Source organism: Hyperoodon ampullatus (assembly GCF_949752795.1).
Source record: "Hyperoodon ampullatus genome assembly, chromosome: 9".
Lineage (NCBI taxonomy): Eukaryota > Metazoa > Chordata > Mammalia > Artiodactyla > Ziphiidae > Hyperoodon > Hyperoodon ampullatus.
Genome location: NC_136922.1, coordinates 39,325,705 through 39,342,072, shown reverse-complemented (window position 1 = coordinate 39,342,072; position 16,368 = coordinate 39,325,705). Strand labels below are relative to the sequence as shown.

General features: G+C 36.1%; 1 protein-coding gene across 1 annotated transcript in view; it reads left to right on the top strand.

Annotated features, from left to right (window-relative positions):
• Positions 1-16,368, top strand: part of BZW2 (basic leucine zipper and W2 domains 2) — a 58,831-nt gene that overhangs the window by 26,882 nt on the left and 15,581 nt on the right. Inside the window, exons 3-7 of the mRNA XM_079711326.1 lie at positions 49-225; positions 4,639-4,742; positions 8,072-8,137; positions 11,793-11,928; positions 15,730-15,839. Of these exons, the coding sequence (XP_079567452.1) occupies positions 49-225; positions 4,639-4,742; positions 8,072-8,137; positions 11,793-11,928; positions 15,730-15,839 (593 nt within the window). The remainder of the gene's footprint in view (positions 1-48; positions 226-4,638; positions 4,743-8,071; positions 8,138-11,792; positions 11,929-15,729; positions 15,840-16,368) is intronic.

Genomic DNA, 16,368 nt, shown 5'->3' with positions numbered 1-16,368 from the left:
AATATGTTGTGTAAGTAAAAGAATAATTGTATTCTGTATTTATTTTAGATGAAAAAGAGAAATTCGAACCCACAGTCTTCAGGGATACACTCATCCAGGGACTTAATGAAGCTGGTGACGACCTTGAAGCTGTAGCCAAGTTTCTGGACTCTACAGGCTCAAGATTAGATTATCGTCGCTATGCAGACACACTCTTCGATATCCTGGTGGCTGGCAGTATGCTCGGTAAACCATACATTAGACCACCTTCTTGTAATATTATGTACTTTCAATTCTACTGAAATATTTTCTTATGAGATAAAATCTTTATAAGCTTACATTTATGATAGTTGGTAAAAACAATGTAAATGGGAGTCTCTACAACTTTTACCTAGATTACGATTTAGAATGGTATTAATGTGGCTATGAAATGATTGATAGTTAAGAGAGGCATAGCATTGAGGATTTTTGTTGACATGCAACACGATTGGCCCCTTGACTTTAGATAAAAGCCAATTTTTCCATGTGTCCCTAATATTTGAATGTTTCTGGAGTGGACTTAGGAGGAGTAATTTCTACAGTAGAGTATAACTTTATGTTTGTCATCTAGATCCTTCCAGTATGTATCATTAAATCCCAATTGCCATAGCACCTTTCTTTTGAGTCCCACCCTTGTTTTCTTTTTCTTTCTTTTTTTTTTTTTTTTTTTTGGTATAGTGAGCAGTGAGATTTAACTGTGTCAACAAATTTAAAAAGAATTCCCTTTAAATTTAATTCTCATTAAAATTCATTTTATCCATAGAAAACTAGATGTCTACAAAATATAGTTTAAATCTAGTTTTTAAAAAATCCTTGTAATTGTGAGTGTATAGGTAAAAGGATTAAAGATAGAAGTTTGGAAATTGTTAAAGATAGATAAAAAGCAAAATAAAAACTGTCTTATAGAGCAGGGACATCAGGGGGAAAGGCTTCAGAATACTATTTAAGTGGTATGGTGTATTGTTCTAAATGTTTATTAGGTATCACAACCACCCATTTTTCCTTTCATAGTTATTCTTAGAACTTGGTTTTCATAGTTAGTTCCTATGGTAACCATAAATCACTGGAAATGGTCAGATCCCCAGGCCAGTGATTTTCAGCTGCCTAGGGGACATTCACAAGTGTGTGGAAGTGTTTTGGTTGCTACAAAGACTTGGAAGTGGAGGCCAGGTATGCCACCTACTTTGCTATGCAAACAACATTCAGTACAATGAAAAATTGCCCTGCCCAGCGTGCTGTGAGTTCCTTTCATTGAGAAATGCTGCTTAAGCCAATCTACTTTAAGCCAGGGTGTATACATACATTTTTAGGTAGAGCTACCCTTTAATTCTTCCCTCTGAGCTCTTAGATCTATCTATGCTGGTACATGGTCCCGTTTACTTTCAGGCCCCCTTTTGATCTGAACTGCTGGTTTTCACTATGTACCAAGTTTATTTTGTTGTTATCATTTATGAAAGTCTCAGTTTATCCCTGTAGATAATTCAAGTCCACTTATAAAAAGCTCTTTGTAGTGTGTTCAAATCCCAATACACAGAGATAGCTATTGTTAATATTTTGGTTAATTCTTTTCTAGAAATCTCTTTACCGAAATACATAAGCTTTTGAGAATGGAATGATATTATACAAATGTGATACTCTATATGCTGTTTTATATTTACTCTGCAGTATGTTGCTGCCTTTCATGCCCATGAGTGTTATGTTACCTTAGATGATTCTAAAAAGAATGAAAACCATAATTAATAGTGAAGTTGAACCTTTCCTGATGTGATTATTGGCTTTTTCAATTTCCTTAGTTATGGTATACTTTTATCGATGCACTGGTAAATTGTATGCAACAATAGTCTTCGGTCGGTTTTGGCTCTTGCCAAAGTCACACATGACTTCACCAGTCAATTCAACGCATGCTTTTCAGTTCTTAGTGCCTTCCTGGCAGCACTGTTGATCCTTTCATCATTCGTGAAATGCTTTCCTTTCTTGCCTTACATGGGACCATTTAGACTCCCTCCTACCTCTCTAGATGCCACTTCTCACATGACTCCTAGGTTTCCATACTTGTCCCCTTACATATGTTTAAAATTATATGCTTTGCATTGATTATCTCAAGACTTCATTTACCATCTCTATAATGATAATCAGCAAATTTATATCTGCAGCCTAGATTTCACTCCTTCACACCACACCTATCCATCCAAAAGAGGGGAGGGCAAATGTTTGGTACAACTTATGAGCACAGGCAGTACAACCCCAGATGTCTACTGAGGCCACACCTATGATGTAATGAATAAAGTCAGCCAGGTGCATTCTTTTTATATAAACGTTTTGTTTACAAATGGAGTATGTAAGAATTTTCTTCACACCCACAAAAATATTTACCTTCCCCTGTTATTCTTGAGACAACAGTTACCTTGGTTTTTCAGTTGTACCCTTTGAAGAGTAGATACAAGAAATACTTTACTTTTCTCGGGGCTTCCCTGGTGGCGCAGTGGTTGTGAATCCGCCTGCCAATGCAGGGGACACAGGTTCGAGCCCTGGTCTGGGAAAATCCCACATGCCACGGAGCACTTAAGCCCGTGCGCCACAACTACTGAGCCTGTGCTCTAGATCCCGTGAGCCACAACTACTGAGCCCATGTGCTGCAACTACGGAAGCCCAAGCGCCTACAGCCTGTGCTCCACAACGAGAGAAGCCACTGCAATGAGAAGCCCGCACACTGCAACGGAGAGTAGCCCCCGCTCTCCACAACTAGAGAAAGCCCGCGTGCTTCAGCAAACACCCAACACAGCCAAAAATAAATAAATAAATTTATTAAAAATAATAAAAAAAAGAAATTCTTTTACTTCTAGTTTGAGAAAAACAGGAGGATCACCAAAATTTTTAGAAATGGCAATTCATACTTCATCCTGATATCAGGGAACAAAATTTTAAATGTGAGGTGTAGCAATATTATCAATGTGTAACAAATATTTTCTTTTGTAAGGGAATGCAATTTTTTTTTTTTTTTTTTGGGTACGTGGGCCTCTCACTGTTGTGGCCTCTCCCGTTGCGGAGCACAGGCTCCGGACGCGCAGGCTCAGCGGCCATGGCTCACGGGCCCAGCCGCTCTGCAGCATGTGGGATCTTCCCGGACCGGGGCACGAACCCATGTCCCCTGCATCAGCAGGCGGACTCTCAACCACTGCACCACCAGGGAAGCCCGGGAATGCAATTTTTAAATCTTACCTCTTAAGAGAAAAGACTATAGTTTCAAAATCAGACTTTTCAGTTATATAACTTCTATCAGATAGGAATCATTAGCCCAGGGTTTTTAGAAGATTATCATCTTAATAAAATTTTGTTGCAGGTGGTTGTATTCATTACAAAGAGCTAATTAAATCTTGTGCATAAATTAATTGCATGAGAATAGACTCCTGAAGGAGCGGACTTTTCTAAAAACTAATTTACTTACAAAACTGTATGCCGGAGTCTGTAAAAAAGTTGGCTATGTGTAGCTCATTTCATCCAAAGATCTGAAATATGACTCAAATCAAAACACTAAAATAAATAGAGTGGCCTATACAAGTGTATACTCTGCAAATACTTGTTGAGTATATAATAGTTATTACTCTAACTTGGCTTGCTCAAATTTCTACCCCTATTCTGATAAAGTAGAATCAGAAAACAAAAATACCTAGTGTTCTGACTCTGGTCTTCTAATCAACCAATATTTGTAATGACCACCATTGAAGCTTACAGGAGGAGCCTTTGAACGAGGAAAGTTGAGTAATGGAAAAAAGGCATTCTTTTGGTCTGTCCATTTATTCCATGATTACTGTATAGGCCTTGGGGAAAAAAGATTAGACAGGATAAAATACACTCTTTCCTAGCCAGTGCAACCGCTGGGTGATCAAATACAAATGACAAGGGGTCAGAGTGTATGCTGTTCAACCCTGTGTGAATAACTGAGTAGGTGGAGGAGGGAACATTTTTAATACCTACTGAAGTAGAAACCAGCAAGATCTGTAAAAGCCAGGTCTGGGCAGTTCCAGTATTGGTGAACTGGAGTCCAGCAAAATATTATCAAGCCTGAAAAGTGAATCATGTCCTGATGTGGGAAAACATCAGGAACTGCCCTGAGAATAATCAAGTTAAATTCACTGAACAAATGTTATTGTTTAGCCGCCATGGTTAAAGATATACTTTGGAAAGGACCAGACTTGTAGTGATAGGATCTAGTGAAGGCAAGTATATAGAACAACAATCTCATCATACACTATGGTAGGAATAGAAAATCGAACAACCACTTTGCATTATGTTAGAAATGTAAACAAATCGTAACATGTATGCATCTTTTATAAGTAAATTAGTTTTTAGAAAAGTCACCTCCTTCAGGAATCTATTTTCATGCAATTAATTTATGCACAAGATTTAATTAGCCCTTTGTAATAAATACAACCACCTGTACAAAATTTTATTAAGATGATAATCTAAAAACTGTGTGTGTCTACACATGCATATCATCCTATGAACGTTTATGTGATGTCTACCTTTATTGTTTTCCTTGATGTGCAGGAACTGATCACTTCTGCAAATGCTCTTCTGATTTCAGCATCGTCCTAATGGTCATTACCTTTCGCTTTTTAGCTCCTGGAGGAACACGCATAGATGATGGTGACAAGACCAAGATGACCAACCACTGTGTGTTTTCAGCAAATGAAGATCACGAAACCATCCGAAGCTATGCTCAGGTAGAGCCTGTCACTGAGAGATTGTTGTACTGGAAGGGAAACATTTGAACAGGATTTAGGAAAACATTAGGTTCAGAAATCCTACAGGCCACTTTTTTTTTTTTTTTTTTTTTTGCGGTACACGAGCCTCTCATTGTTGTGGCCTCTCCCATTGCGGAGCACAGGCTCCGGACGCGCAGGCTCAGCAGCCATGGCTCACGGGCCTAGCCGCTCCGCGAGATGTGGGATCTTCCCGGACCGGGGCACGAACCTGTGTCCCCTGCATCGGCAGGTGGACTCTCAACCACTGTGCCACCAGGGAAGCCCCTGGGCCACTTTTTAAATAGGGATATTAGATAGGTCTTAAGCATAGGAAGAGATACTGAATTGCATTTGTAATAATGGACATTAAAGCTTCACCAAAGTAGAGTTTCTTTACCTTTCACCTATAAGAGATATGGGGAATCATAATTTCTGGTGGAGTATATATTGGTCCAAGCTTTAGGGAGAGCAGTTTAGCACTATCTTTCAAAACTAAAACTACACATTTCCTTTGACTCAGCAATTCTACTTCTAGGACTTCATCCCACAGACAGTGGCATGTGTAAAGTGACGTAAACAGTGGCAGTTATTATAGTGTTGCTTGTAATAATATCAAAGGATGAAAACAATATATAAGTCAATCCATAGAGTTTAGTAATTCATATTAACAGACTCTCAGGTAGCTGTTTAAAAGAAAGAGGCAAGAAGATACTTGTAATACATAAAACCGATAAAGGATTCATATCCAGATTAAATAAAGAACTGTAAGTCAATAAGAAAAGGACAAGCAACCTATTAGGAAAAGACTTACAGGCATTTCAGAAAAGAGGAAACACAATTCCTCCAAGAAACAAAGGAAATGAGTTCAAACTCATTGAGAAAATTTCAATTAATATCGAGATACCCTTTTGCATTCATTAGATTGGTGAAAACTAAGAAGTATTTAGGCCCTGGTGAAGATCAGGAAGCGGTGGTAGTTGTAGACATTACCTTCTAAAGCTGAACATATGTGCATTGTGACCAGCCAGCTTAGGGTTGGTGTGTTCCTATTCTGATTCTTTCACTGACTCTTCTTAAAAGTCAGTTTTTATTCCCATCTAAACCATGAAGGCAAGTCCCAGGTCAACAAGTCTTCTTGTTTTACACATTTCATTATATATATATATATATGAAAAAGGCCATAGGAATCCCTGGCAGCTACGTGATTTCAGATGCTAGAAACTGTCTTTACTTTGTTTATTAAAATGTGTAAGGCATGCTAAGCCAAGTAATTTGAGATATGTGGCCATTAATAATTTAAACTTCAAAAATTATTCTTTTAATCACATGCTATTTTAGCATAGATATTTCTTCCCCTTTTTTATATTTAAGAAATGTGTAATAGATAAAAACCAAGGAAATCTTTAAAAATGGACCAAAAGTTTAAGCATGTGGGTTCAGTGGATGATGTTCTAACCTGTCCTCTCTAAATCTTTGCTTCTACTCTCTTATGTCAATGGCCACAAACACCTTGGGCCAGGTGGATACTGAAGCAGATGTTCTCAGTTCAAAAGCTGTTCTTTTAAAATTCTCTTTCGCCTTATGATATATTAGATAAGTACAGTTCACTGAGGATCAGAATTTCTGAGTTCTGTTCCTGCTCTGATACTTAGTAGCAGTTTCCAGGTCTGCCAATGATGTTAATGCCTGCCTTACCTTCCTCAGAGAATTTTTGTTAGGATTAAATTAATGCAAGTACAAGGTGTATTATTTGCTATTTGAGTCCCACTGGGAAAGAAAGATAAGAAGGCCTGGAAGAAAAATCAGTACTCTACTATTCTCATAAAATTAAGAAGATCTATATAGACTTAACCTCATCATTATTTCTAAATAGGATAGTTTCTTTTACTTATGGTTTTGTTTTTTCATATGGAATATGTATATTTGAAAGAACTTTTGATACATTATTGTTTCTAAGTTTATTAAACATTATTATATACTGATAGACTGACAGACATCAATGGGGTAGTCGGGGAGAGAGATTAAATTGAGAAAGTTATTTGAGTGGAAGTTAATTTTATAAGCTGTTAGTTCATTGAAGAGTACTTTGGTAGTATAATGACTTTTGCTTTCATATGTAAACATTTACCTGTGGGGATTTGGATAATCATTCTTGGATAAGGAGAATTCTTTTTCCTGATGATAATCACACAAAGGAATATGTGAGTGCTAGTGTAAGTTGGGAATCAAATTTGTAGGACTTCAGTGTAGTTTATTTTTTTTTTTCCTTATTGCGTTATCAATTCCCTCCTGGCTCATTTTTCTTTCCTCATAAAGGGCAACACTATAATTTTTACTCTTGAACTCCATCTTGATCACATTAAGGAAGAAACACAAAGTTTTAGATGAGAGTATATCACGTGGGTATAAGAGAAAGGGATTGGATTCAGAAATCATTTCGACACTTATTAAAATAATATTTATAAAATCCCCATTTAAATAAGAACATTGTATTAGTCTGTTCAGGCTGCCATAACAAAATACCACAGACTGGGTGGCTTAAACAAGAGAATATCATTTCTTGCAGTTTGGGAGGCTGGGAAGTCCAAGATCAAGGTGCCAATGGATTTGGTTCCTTGTGAGGTTTCCTTTCCTGGCTCTTAGAAGACCATCAGTCCTGTCAGACTAGGGCCCCACCCTTATGACCTCACTTAACCCTGTCCCGAAGTCCCTACCTCCAAATAGTCACATTGAGGGTAGGACTTCAACATATGAATTTAGGAGGAACACGAACTCAATCCATAACAAACATCATTCATTTTAAAAACAGTCCAGAATTCCACTGACACAGTTGCAAACCCTGCTTGAGAATTCTAACTGGATTGTGGAGGCCAGTAATCTTTATTGCTCATCTGCTGAAATCATGTTTGTGTTCACCTGGAGTATAATCTCCCCTGAATTCTGATCTTCATCATATCCAGTATATAAGTGATTATATCTATAATCCCTTTAGTTTCAGTTATTTTCAATCTCTACATTACACAGTTTTAAAATTATATTCATTTCATTTTCATCAAAGTTATTTTTGGTTCTCACCTGTTACATTCTCAAATGAATTTGTTTTGTTCTACATGTGCATTTTGATCCTCTTTTTCCCTCAGGTCATAATAACTCCTTGAAATGCTGATAGTTCTCATATCACAGTCTGAGAATGTTTAACTACACCTTTTTATTAGTGTAGACCCTTGTAGTTAGGGTGAGTTTCTACACCTCCTTCTATTGCCTTTTAAAATTGTTTACATAATATTGACTGGTTCTTTTATGTTTAGGTCTTCAATAAACTCATCAGGAGATATAAGTATTTGGAAAAGGCATTTGAGGATGAAATGAAAAAGGTAAAAATTCAACTGTAATGCTCTGTTTGCTAAAATGATGAAATGAAGAGGGACAAAAATTTTGCTTTTACAGTGATGGTCCGGAAGTACCATGGACCTCTTAAGTTTTTAATAAATGTTTGTTGAGTGAAGGAATGAGTATGACAGATCATTAGCTAATAGCTGTAGAAAGAAAACATGATTAGCCTAGACTTTTTCCTTCATGTTTAACGTAAGCCAGCATGCTTTGTTCAAAGGAATAGTTTTACAGAATATGTAATTAGTTAAAACTTGTGAAAGAGCATAGCACAGCAGCTAATACTCAGTAAAATTCCTTAATTTTAGAAGGTGCAGTTTAGCAAAGGGGATAGAAGCACACCTTTGGAAATAGTGTCTGGGTGTAAATCTCAGTGGCTTTTCTCATCTATAAAATAGCTGCAATAAAAGTCCATACTTTATGGTTGTTGTACTAATAAATGAGATGAGCTGTAAGGTACTTAATACAGTAATTGGCCTCTAATAAGTAGCCAAATAAACAATAGCACTTTATTAAAGAAGCCCTCTTTTCAGAAACTGCAACATGTTCCTCCTTCTAATTTGTAGCTCCTTTGTATTTATATATAGCAGTCACTACATTAACTTGTTACAGATTTGTATGCTGCTTTGTCTTCATTTCTGATTTTAGGTATATGCCTAAATTATAAACCAAGGGAATAAAGAAATCATCTACTTTGTTACTTACTTTGTTACTTTGCAACATCTACTTTGCTGCTTACCTACTCTTACTTCCCTTTGTTCAAAGTGGTTCCATGTATAATGAAGAACATTTAAACAGTAAAATCATTGTTTTAAATTTACATTCTCCATGACTCAACTTTCACACTTAAAAGAATCCTTCAGCATGGATACATACAACTATATGTATAAAGATGTTCATCACAGCATTGAGACGTAACCTAAATGTTCATGGTGGGAGATGGGTTAATTAAATTACGGTCTCTCAATACAGTGGAAAAATATGCAGTCATTTAAAGAATGAGGCATAACCATGTGAATTGATAAAAGAAAATGTCTATGATAAATTGTTGAATGAAAAAGCAACCATTTGGTAGAAGTTTAACCTTAGGCAAGTCACTTAAGTTCTTTGTGCCTCAGATTTCTTTGTCTTAAAGCAAGGATCAAGATTTTTGTAATTATTAATACACATGAAGTGTTCAGAAGACTCTGCTTCACTCAACAAGTTTGAGCTATTATCAGTGCATAATTCAGTAAAAGCATGTGTATATGCATCTAGTTATTTATAAAATGTAGACATATATAAGTGCATTTAGAAATCTGAAAGGACACGTCAGACTGTTAATAATGTTAATTCTAAGGAACTGGGATTAAAGAGGAGATTACTCACATTTTTATATTATTCTGTGTTGTTAGATTTATTCTACTAGCAGGCATTACTCTTTTTAACATGAAAAAACATTTAAATGGATAAAAGTGGTCCATTATATTGCTAGATGTTTAGAAAATAACAAGTGCTTCATTAAAATAGAGGGATAGATATGACCAAAAAAATGATGTTAAAGCATTCAAATAAACATCTTATCATTTTGCCTAATAATATCACTCATGTTTTTCTTCTTAGTTCATTTGAACCTTGAAAACTTTCTATTTGATTCATTTGATGAACATGCTTTCAAGAATTATTTATTTTTCACAGTGTATCCATTTTTTAAAGAAAATTCTGCAATACATGTAGCATCTGATTTTTTTTTTTTTTTTTTTGCGGTACGCGGGCCTCTCACGTTGCGGAGCACAGGCTCCGGACGCGCAGGCTCAGCGGCCATGGCTCACAGGCCCAGCCGCTCCACGGCATGTGGAATCTTCCCGGACCGGGGCATGAACCCGTGTCCCCTGCATTGGCAGGCGGACTCTCAACCACTGCGCCACCAGGGAAGCCCCTAGCATCTGATTTTAATGCTGACTAGTATAATTGAGCAATGTGGATATTAATTTTAAGAAAAGATATAATTTTTGTACCATTTTGTTATAATTGAGGGGTTTTTTGATGAATATGAGTATATTAATGTGCTTAGACAAGTAGTGTTAATATTTTAATCTTGGGGGCTATTTTTCATTATTTACTTCAATCTTACTTATTTTGATAATAAGAAGCCAGATTGATATCTGGCTTCTACAGTTTTGTCGGTTTTTTTACCCCGTTCCTGGGGCTCGCTGGAGCTTTAACCATTGATACCTCCTTCCCTCACTCTTTCTTTTCTTGTGAACTTAGCAAGTGACTTCTTTTTAAATCATGGAGATTTTAATAGGCATAAATTGGGAGTGAAATGGACTGGTTGGTTCCAGTTCTGCCACTTACTCATCATATAAATATTTGGAGTCACATAACCTCTCTGTAATGTATTAATCCTTTAACTGTTGGGAATGGTAAATTAATATAGTCCTACCCACCGCACAGAGCTAATGGAATTTCATTGGCCCTAAAACATTTAATAAACCTATATTGATGCCAGTGATTTTTTGTCGGTACAGAGTAATGAAAAAGTCAACAGGGCCCCGATAGTGATATTGGGCCCTGGGGAATCTCAGTAACATGCCTAAGTTCTGTTGAAACAGAGAAAATAGCCATGGAATATAACTATAATATAGTCAAAGCACTAAGTGGAGGAGGGTTAGGAAGGAGGGCATTCTATAAGCCTGGATACTCTTAGAATTCAAAATGACAAGTGGGGTCTAATCCCCTTTGCTTTGGCTTCCCTTCAAACATTCTGGGGTTGCTACTTTGTTACTTTCCCTCCTGCTGGGATAAGAGGATGGCAGCATTGCTACCCAGAAGGACCCAAACAACACTGTCATCCAATCACTACGAAATCACAGCAGAGGCCTTTACTCTGCTAGGAACTTTTCTTTATCTTACATCCGTCATTACCTCATCACCAGGGCTGGTGGTAAAACTCTATGATCTAGGAAATACCTAGTTTGAATTTCATTTTTTTTGTTTATATATCTTTTATTGTTTTTATTTATTTATTTTAACTTTTTTTTATTGAAGTATAGCAGATTTACAATGTTGTGTTGAATCTCATTATTTTAAAAGAGGCATCAAGAACCTAGAAAACCCTTTTTTCACTCAGCAGTCTTGTTTTTAAAAAGTTTTTTATGCTGTGGGCTCAGAAAAGTATATGCTACATGTCAAAGCTTATTGACTCCTGTTTTTTTTTTGTTTGTTTTTTGTTATAACCCAAAGAAAATGGGTAGATGTATTTGTAGGATGAGGATGGCAGGGGGAGCATGCATAGAGGTGAAAAACATATGAAAGGCAATAGTGTATTTCAGAAAACACTTTGTAATACTTACCCTTTGTCATATACAAAGTCGAATGTAAATTATTTATGTGACCCATTTACATTGTTCTCCAAATGTCTGTTTTCCTTCCCATGAATGTTATCTATAGCTTTGTTGTAAGTGAACTTGGAAGAAAGGAACTATGATAAAGCATCCAATTTATAATTGAACATATGGATGTGCCTCCAATGAATAAGAAGTGTGCTGCGTAAGACCCACCAGTTGTGTGCCGGCTAGCCATGGATGTACATTGTGTGTTATTTTCCTACTTTAGTCCTTTACTTTATAGACATGGTTTCTTTTGTTTGACCCACAGCTTCTCCTCTTCCTTAAAGCCTTTTCTGAAGCAGAGCAGACAAAGTTGGCAATGCTGTCTGGGATTCTGCTGGGCAATGGCACCCTTCCTGCCAACATCCTCACCAGTCTCTTCACTGACAGCCTAGTCAAAGAAGGTATTTATGCTCATTTTCTTACCTGTCAGATGTGAAAAGAAAAGAAAAGCCAAAGATAGAAAAATACCAGTACCTCTTCTTAATGTTCTCTACTTCCCACCCATCCTCCATGTAAGAGACTTGTGTGTGTGTGTGAGTGTGTGTCTTCAAACAATAAGAGAATTGTACATGTTTATTGTAGGCAATTAGGAGAAAAAATATGCACACCTATACAAAGACAAATAAAGAATAATAATAAGCTGGAATTTTTGGTGTAAGACTCAATACCTAGGTCAGATACCCTGAAATTGATCTGGTCCAAACCATTTCTCTCAGCATAGATGCTTAATGGCATACTTCATTGGGACAGTGCTTCATTGTGCAGGACTCTTTTGTGCTTTGTGGGTCATTTAACCTTTTTGCCCTCAGACACAGAATGCCAGCCTAAAACACCCGCCTCCATTTAGCAGAATAGCCAAAAATGGCCCTTCACATTCCCAAATGCCCCCTTAAACTGTTGTTCATTTCCCTGGTTGGGGCTATTCTTCTGAACTGTTTCCCCTCAAGATGTTGTGCTCAGATGTTCATTTTCATCACATTTTTAAGATATTCATTCTGTTTTAGAAGTCCAGGTGGCTGCATCAGAGATTTGCTTTTATTTTAAGACATTAAGAGTTTGATGGGCATACATATGATTACTTGATTATAGAATAATACAAAAGTGGGCTTTTTTTCTTGCAGGAGGATAATGATATTCAAGTTATAATGCAACACAAAACAAAGAGTTCTTTTTTTCTTAAAAATAAATTAAAAGAGCTTTTGCGAAAACATCTGTTTCTTCTTAGAACTTGGTTTTTCTCCTACAAATGTGAAGTCCCAGCCTCATTCATACCTGCAGTGAAATGAGTTATAGTTTCTTGTAGCTGAGAAAAGAATAGTAAACTGAGGCTTCCTTGGTAGCGCAGTGGTTGAGAGTCCACCTGCCGATGAAGGGGACGCAGGTTCGTGCCTTGGTCTGGGAAGATCCCACATGCCGCGGAGCGGCTGGGCCCGTGAGCCATGGCCACTGAGCCTGCGCGTCCAGAGCCTGTGCTCCACAACGGGAGAGGCCACAACAGTGAGAGGCCCACGTACCGCAAAAAAAAAAAAAAAATAGTAAACCGAGAGTCAAATGATATTATTTAGAGATTCTCTATAGTTTTCAAGCTCTCTAATTGTTATTAATATATTGTTAATGCTATAGCACTTTAAAGTATTCTCCTGAAGAGAATTCATGATCCTTCTTCTTTTACTTATGGTACTAGACATTTTACACTAGGAAGACAAGATAAAATGTAAACAGTAAATATTAATTACATCAGATTATCCCTAGTGTTTATAACAGAAAATAATTGCCTTTCTGGTTGTATTAAAAACCTAAATGATGTATACAATTTCTTTTGAAATGTATTAAAAAATAAATTATTAGAAGGATAAATGGACAGACCTGATAAAGCAAATGCAGCAAAATATTAACTGTTATAGAATCTAGATGGTGAGTAAATGAGTGTTTATTGTTCAACTTTTCTTATGTTTAAAATTTTTTATGGTAAAATGTTAGAGGGGTAGGAAAGGAGAAGAAAAATACCTTTGTTATGGAAGTGACGTAGTACCTATGTCATATGGTTTTTCTTTATACTCCACCATCTCTAGAAACAAAAGTATTAAACTTCTCCTTCCCAAATAGGAAAGGATTATGAAATTATACTTTTTCCCCAACCTCCCACCCAACAAATGGCTATGGGGGGACCCTCCACTCAGTAGAATCTCAAGTACAAAGAAATTTCTCCAATCCTTCCACCAAGAGCCACTTTTACTGTAAAATGATAGGTTTGAGCCTGGTTTTTAGACTCATAGTTTCAAGCATGCTTTATTTCTCTTACTTACAATGAGGATTACAAGATCTGTTATCTTTATTTTTATTTAATTACATAAATTTATATTATGTTTTATATTGACTTTTGGAACGAATGGAAATGTTAAAAATCCAGGTCAACAAGTTGATAACATAAAATTCTCCAGGTCATATCACAGGTTTTATTGTCATAGACAATTTGGGGGGCTTAGTTTCTCTGCTATTCAAAAGAAAAGAATTGGGTAAAGTTGGTATCTGTATAAATTATATATTTTTTATATATATATATATCAATTGAATTTGTTTACCGGCAAGTAACTGGAAGGCAGGACTCAAATTTGTATACAAGGGCATTTCTTTTTTTCTCTCTTTCTTTTTTTTAAATTTTTTTTTTTTTTTTTTTGCAGTATAGTTGATTTACAATGTTGTGTTAGTTTCAGATGTATAGCAGAGTGATTCGGTTATACACACACACACACACACACACACACACACACACATTCTTTTTCAGATTCTTTTCCCTTATAGGTTACTACAAAATATTGAGTATAGTTCCCTGTGCTATACAGTATGTCCTTGTTTGTTATCTATTTTATATATAGTAGTACATATATGTTAATCCCAACCTCCTAAGTTATTCCCCACCCCCGCCCCACCAAGGGCATTTATTTCTTATGTAACAATAAATATAAAAGCAGAGCAGACTTCAGGGTGAACAGCAATATCATTCAGGACTCAGACATTTTCCCCCATTACCATAGCATCGACTTCATTCCAAGGGTGGACTCCTTAGCCTTTAAAAGAAGTTTGCTGGTCCAGTTATGGCACAGGCTTCTTCATTCAGGTTCAGTGGAAGAGCACTTCTGAACATAGGATAATTTATCTTGCCTTCAGTTGACTGGCTGAAATTAGCCACATGACCCACCCAGTAGTAATTGTTGGGGGATGCTATGGCCAACAACTTAGATCACTAGGCTAATCATTGCAGAAGAAGGTGGTGCCAGGGCTTAGACTAATTAGATAGAAGTCACCTGGCCTGAGCAAAATGGGAACTCTCTTAGGAAAGAGGAAAGGAGAATAGACACTGCTTAGACCATCAACAATACTGAAGCCTTCAACTCAGAAAAATCAGTTTAATATTTCAACTACTCCTTAACTCTTCATTAAACAAATGCAACAATAATTTAGAAATCTAAAGTGTTCACCGAAAAGCTATTAGTTATCTGATTATTTATATTGGAAATAAATCTTATTATAAATATGGGTATGTAATTGAGAAGATTCCTGATTAACATAGCTATTTTTAAAATCTCTTTAAAAATATCCAGAAAAGATTTCAGCTTAAAACAGCACTGACATTTTCATACCTTAACTCGTGAATATTTTAAAATGCTTTTTACAAAAAGTAAAACTGTAAAGTAAATGCATGTTCATCTATAGCTTTATTTATTTATACCAGTCACTATTAATGTTCTTTCACTGGTATTATTTATCAGCAGATGAGTTGACATGTTGACATTTCAGTTTTATGGCTTATGATTTATTTGCTGTACCTCAGGATCACGGTTAAAAATATGAAATACTGGTGAACCACAGGGTGAAATAGAGGCAAAACACTAGAAGATCCTTGGCTTTGAATCTGGTTTTGACCAAGGTAAAAATAAATAAATTTACAGTTATAACAGGTTGGAATTAGGGAGTCCAACTTTGAAAAGTACTTTAACATTCTTTTTCCCTTCTTATGAAAATATTTTCTTGAGTAATGAATAGTACAGTGCCTAGAGAGCTTTCCATTTTTCCTTTGTACCAAATCAAGTCTTTGAGTTATTTAGTCATTTCAGGACACCTAATCGGAAATGTTGCCTTGTACATCATCACAAGTGGTTTTTGTTATAAAAGGTTTACTCTTTTTTTTTTTTTTTTAACAGGCATTGCAGCCTCATTTGCTGTCAAGCTTTTTAAAGCATGGATGGCAGAAAAAGATGCCAACTCTGTTACCTCCTCTTTGAGAAAAGCCAACTTAGACAAGAGGCTACTTGTAAGTGTTGTCTGAGCAAAGGGTTGTATGTTTCATGCTTCTGCCTTGGCTCTGTCAATTGTGATGTAATACATAACTGAAATGCCCGAGTCTATGTCAAATTGGAACATGATTCTTTTTATTTCTGTATTACTGGCAGATAGAAACTAATTCCAGTTTAATCTTTGTTGCATAAATAAATGGAATGATAGAATTAGAGTCATAGGGAGTACAGAGACTTTCAAATTTAGAAGTTTGTTGACATAGTGATAACATTTATCAGAATTAACTCTTTTGCAGCTAATAACTGTAGAAATTTAAAGTTTTAATATGAAATTTAAAGTCACATCGATCCCACCTAATTAGACATTTGTGATTATCTTGGGTCGTAGTTGAATGACACTGACCTCAAATACATGTTAGTTTGTTAACAAAATAAAAGGTTAAAGAAGATTCCTTGTTTATACTAAGATTCCTTGGAAATACTTAGATATTTAAGAAAGCTAACAAGTTAATAGTAGTAATTTGAAGCTCCCAGTATCGTGATTGC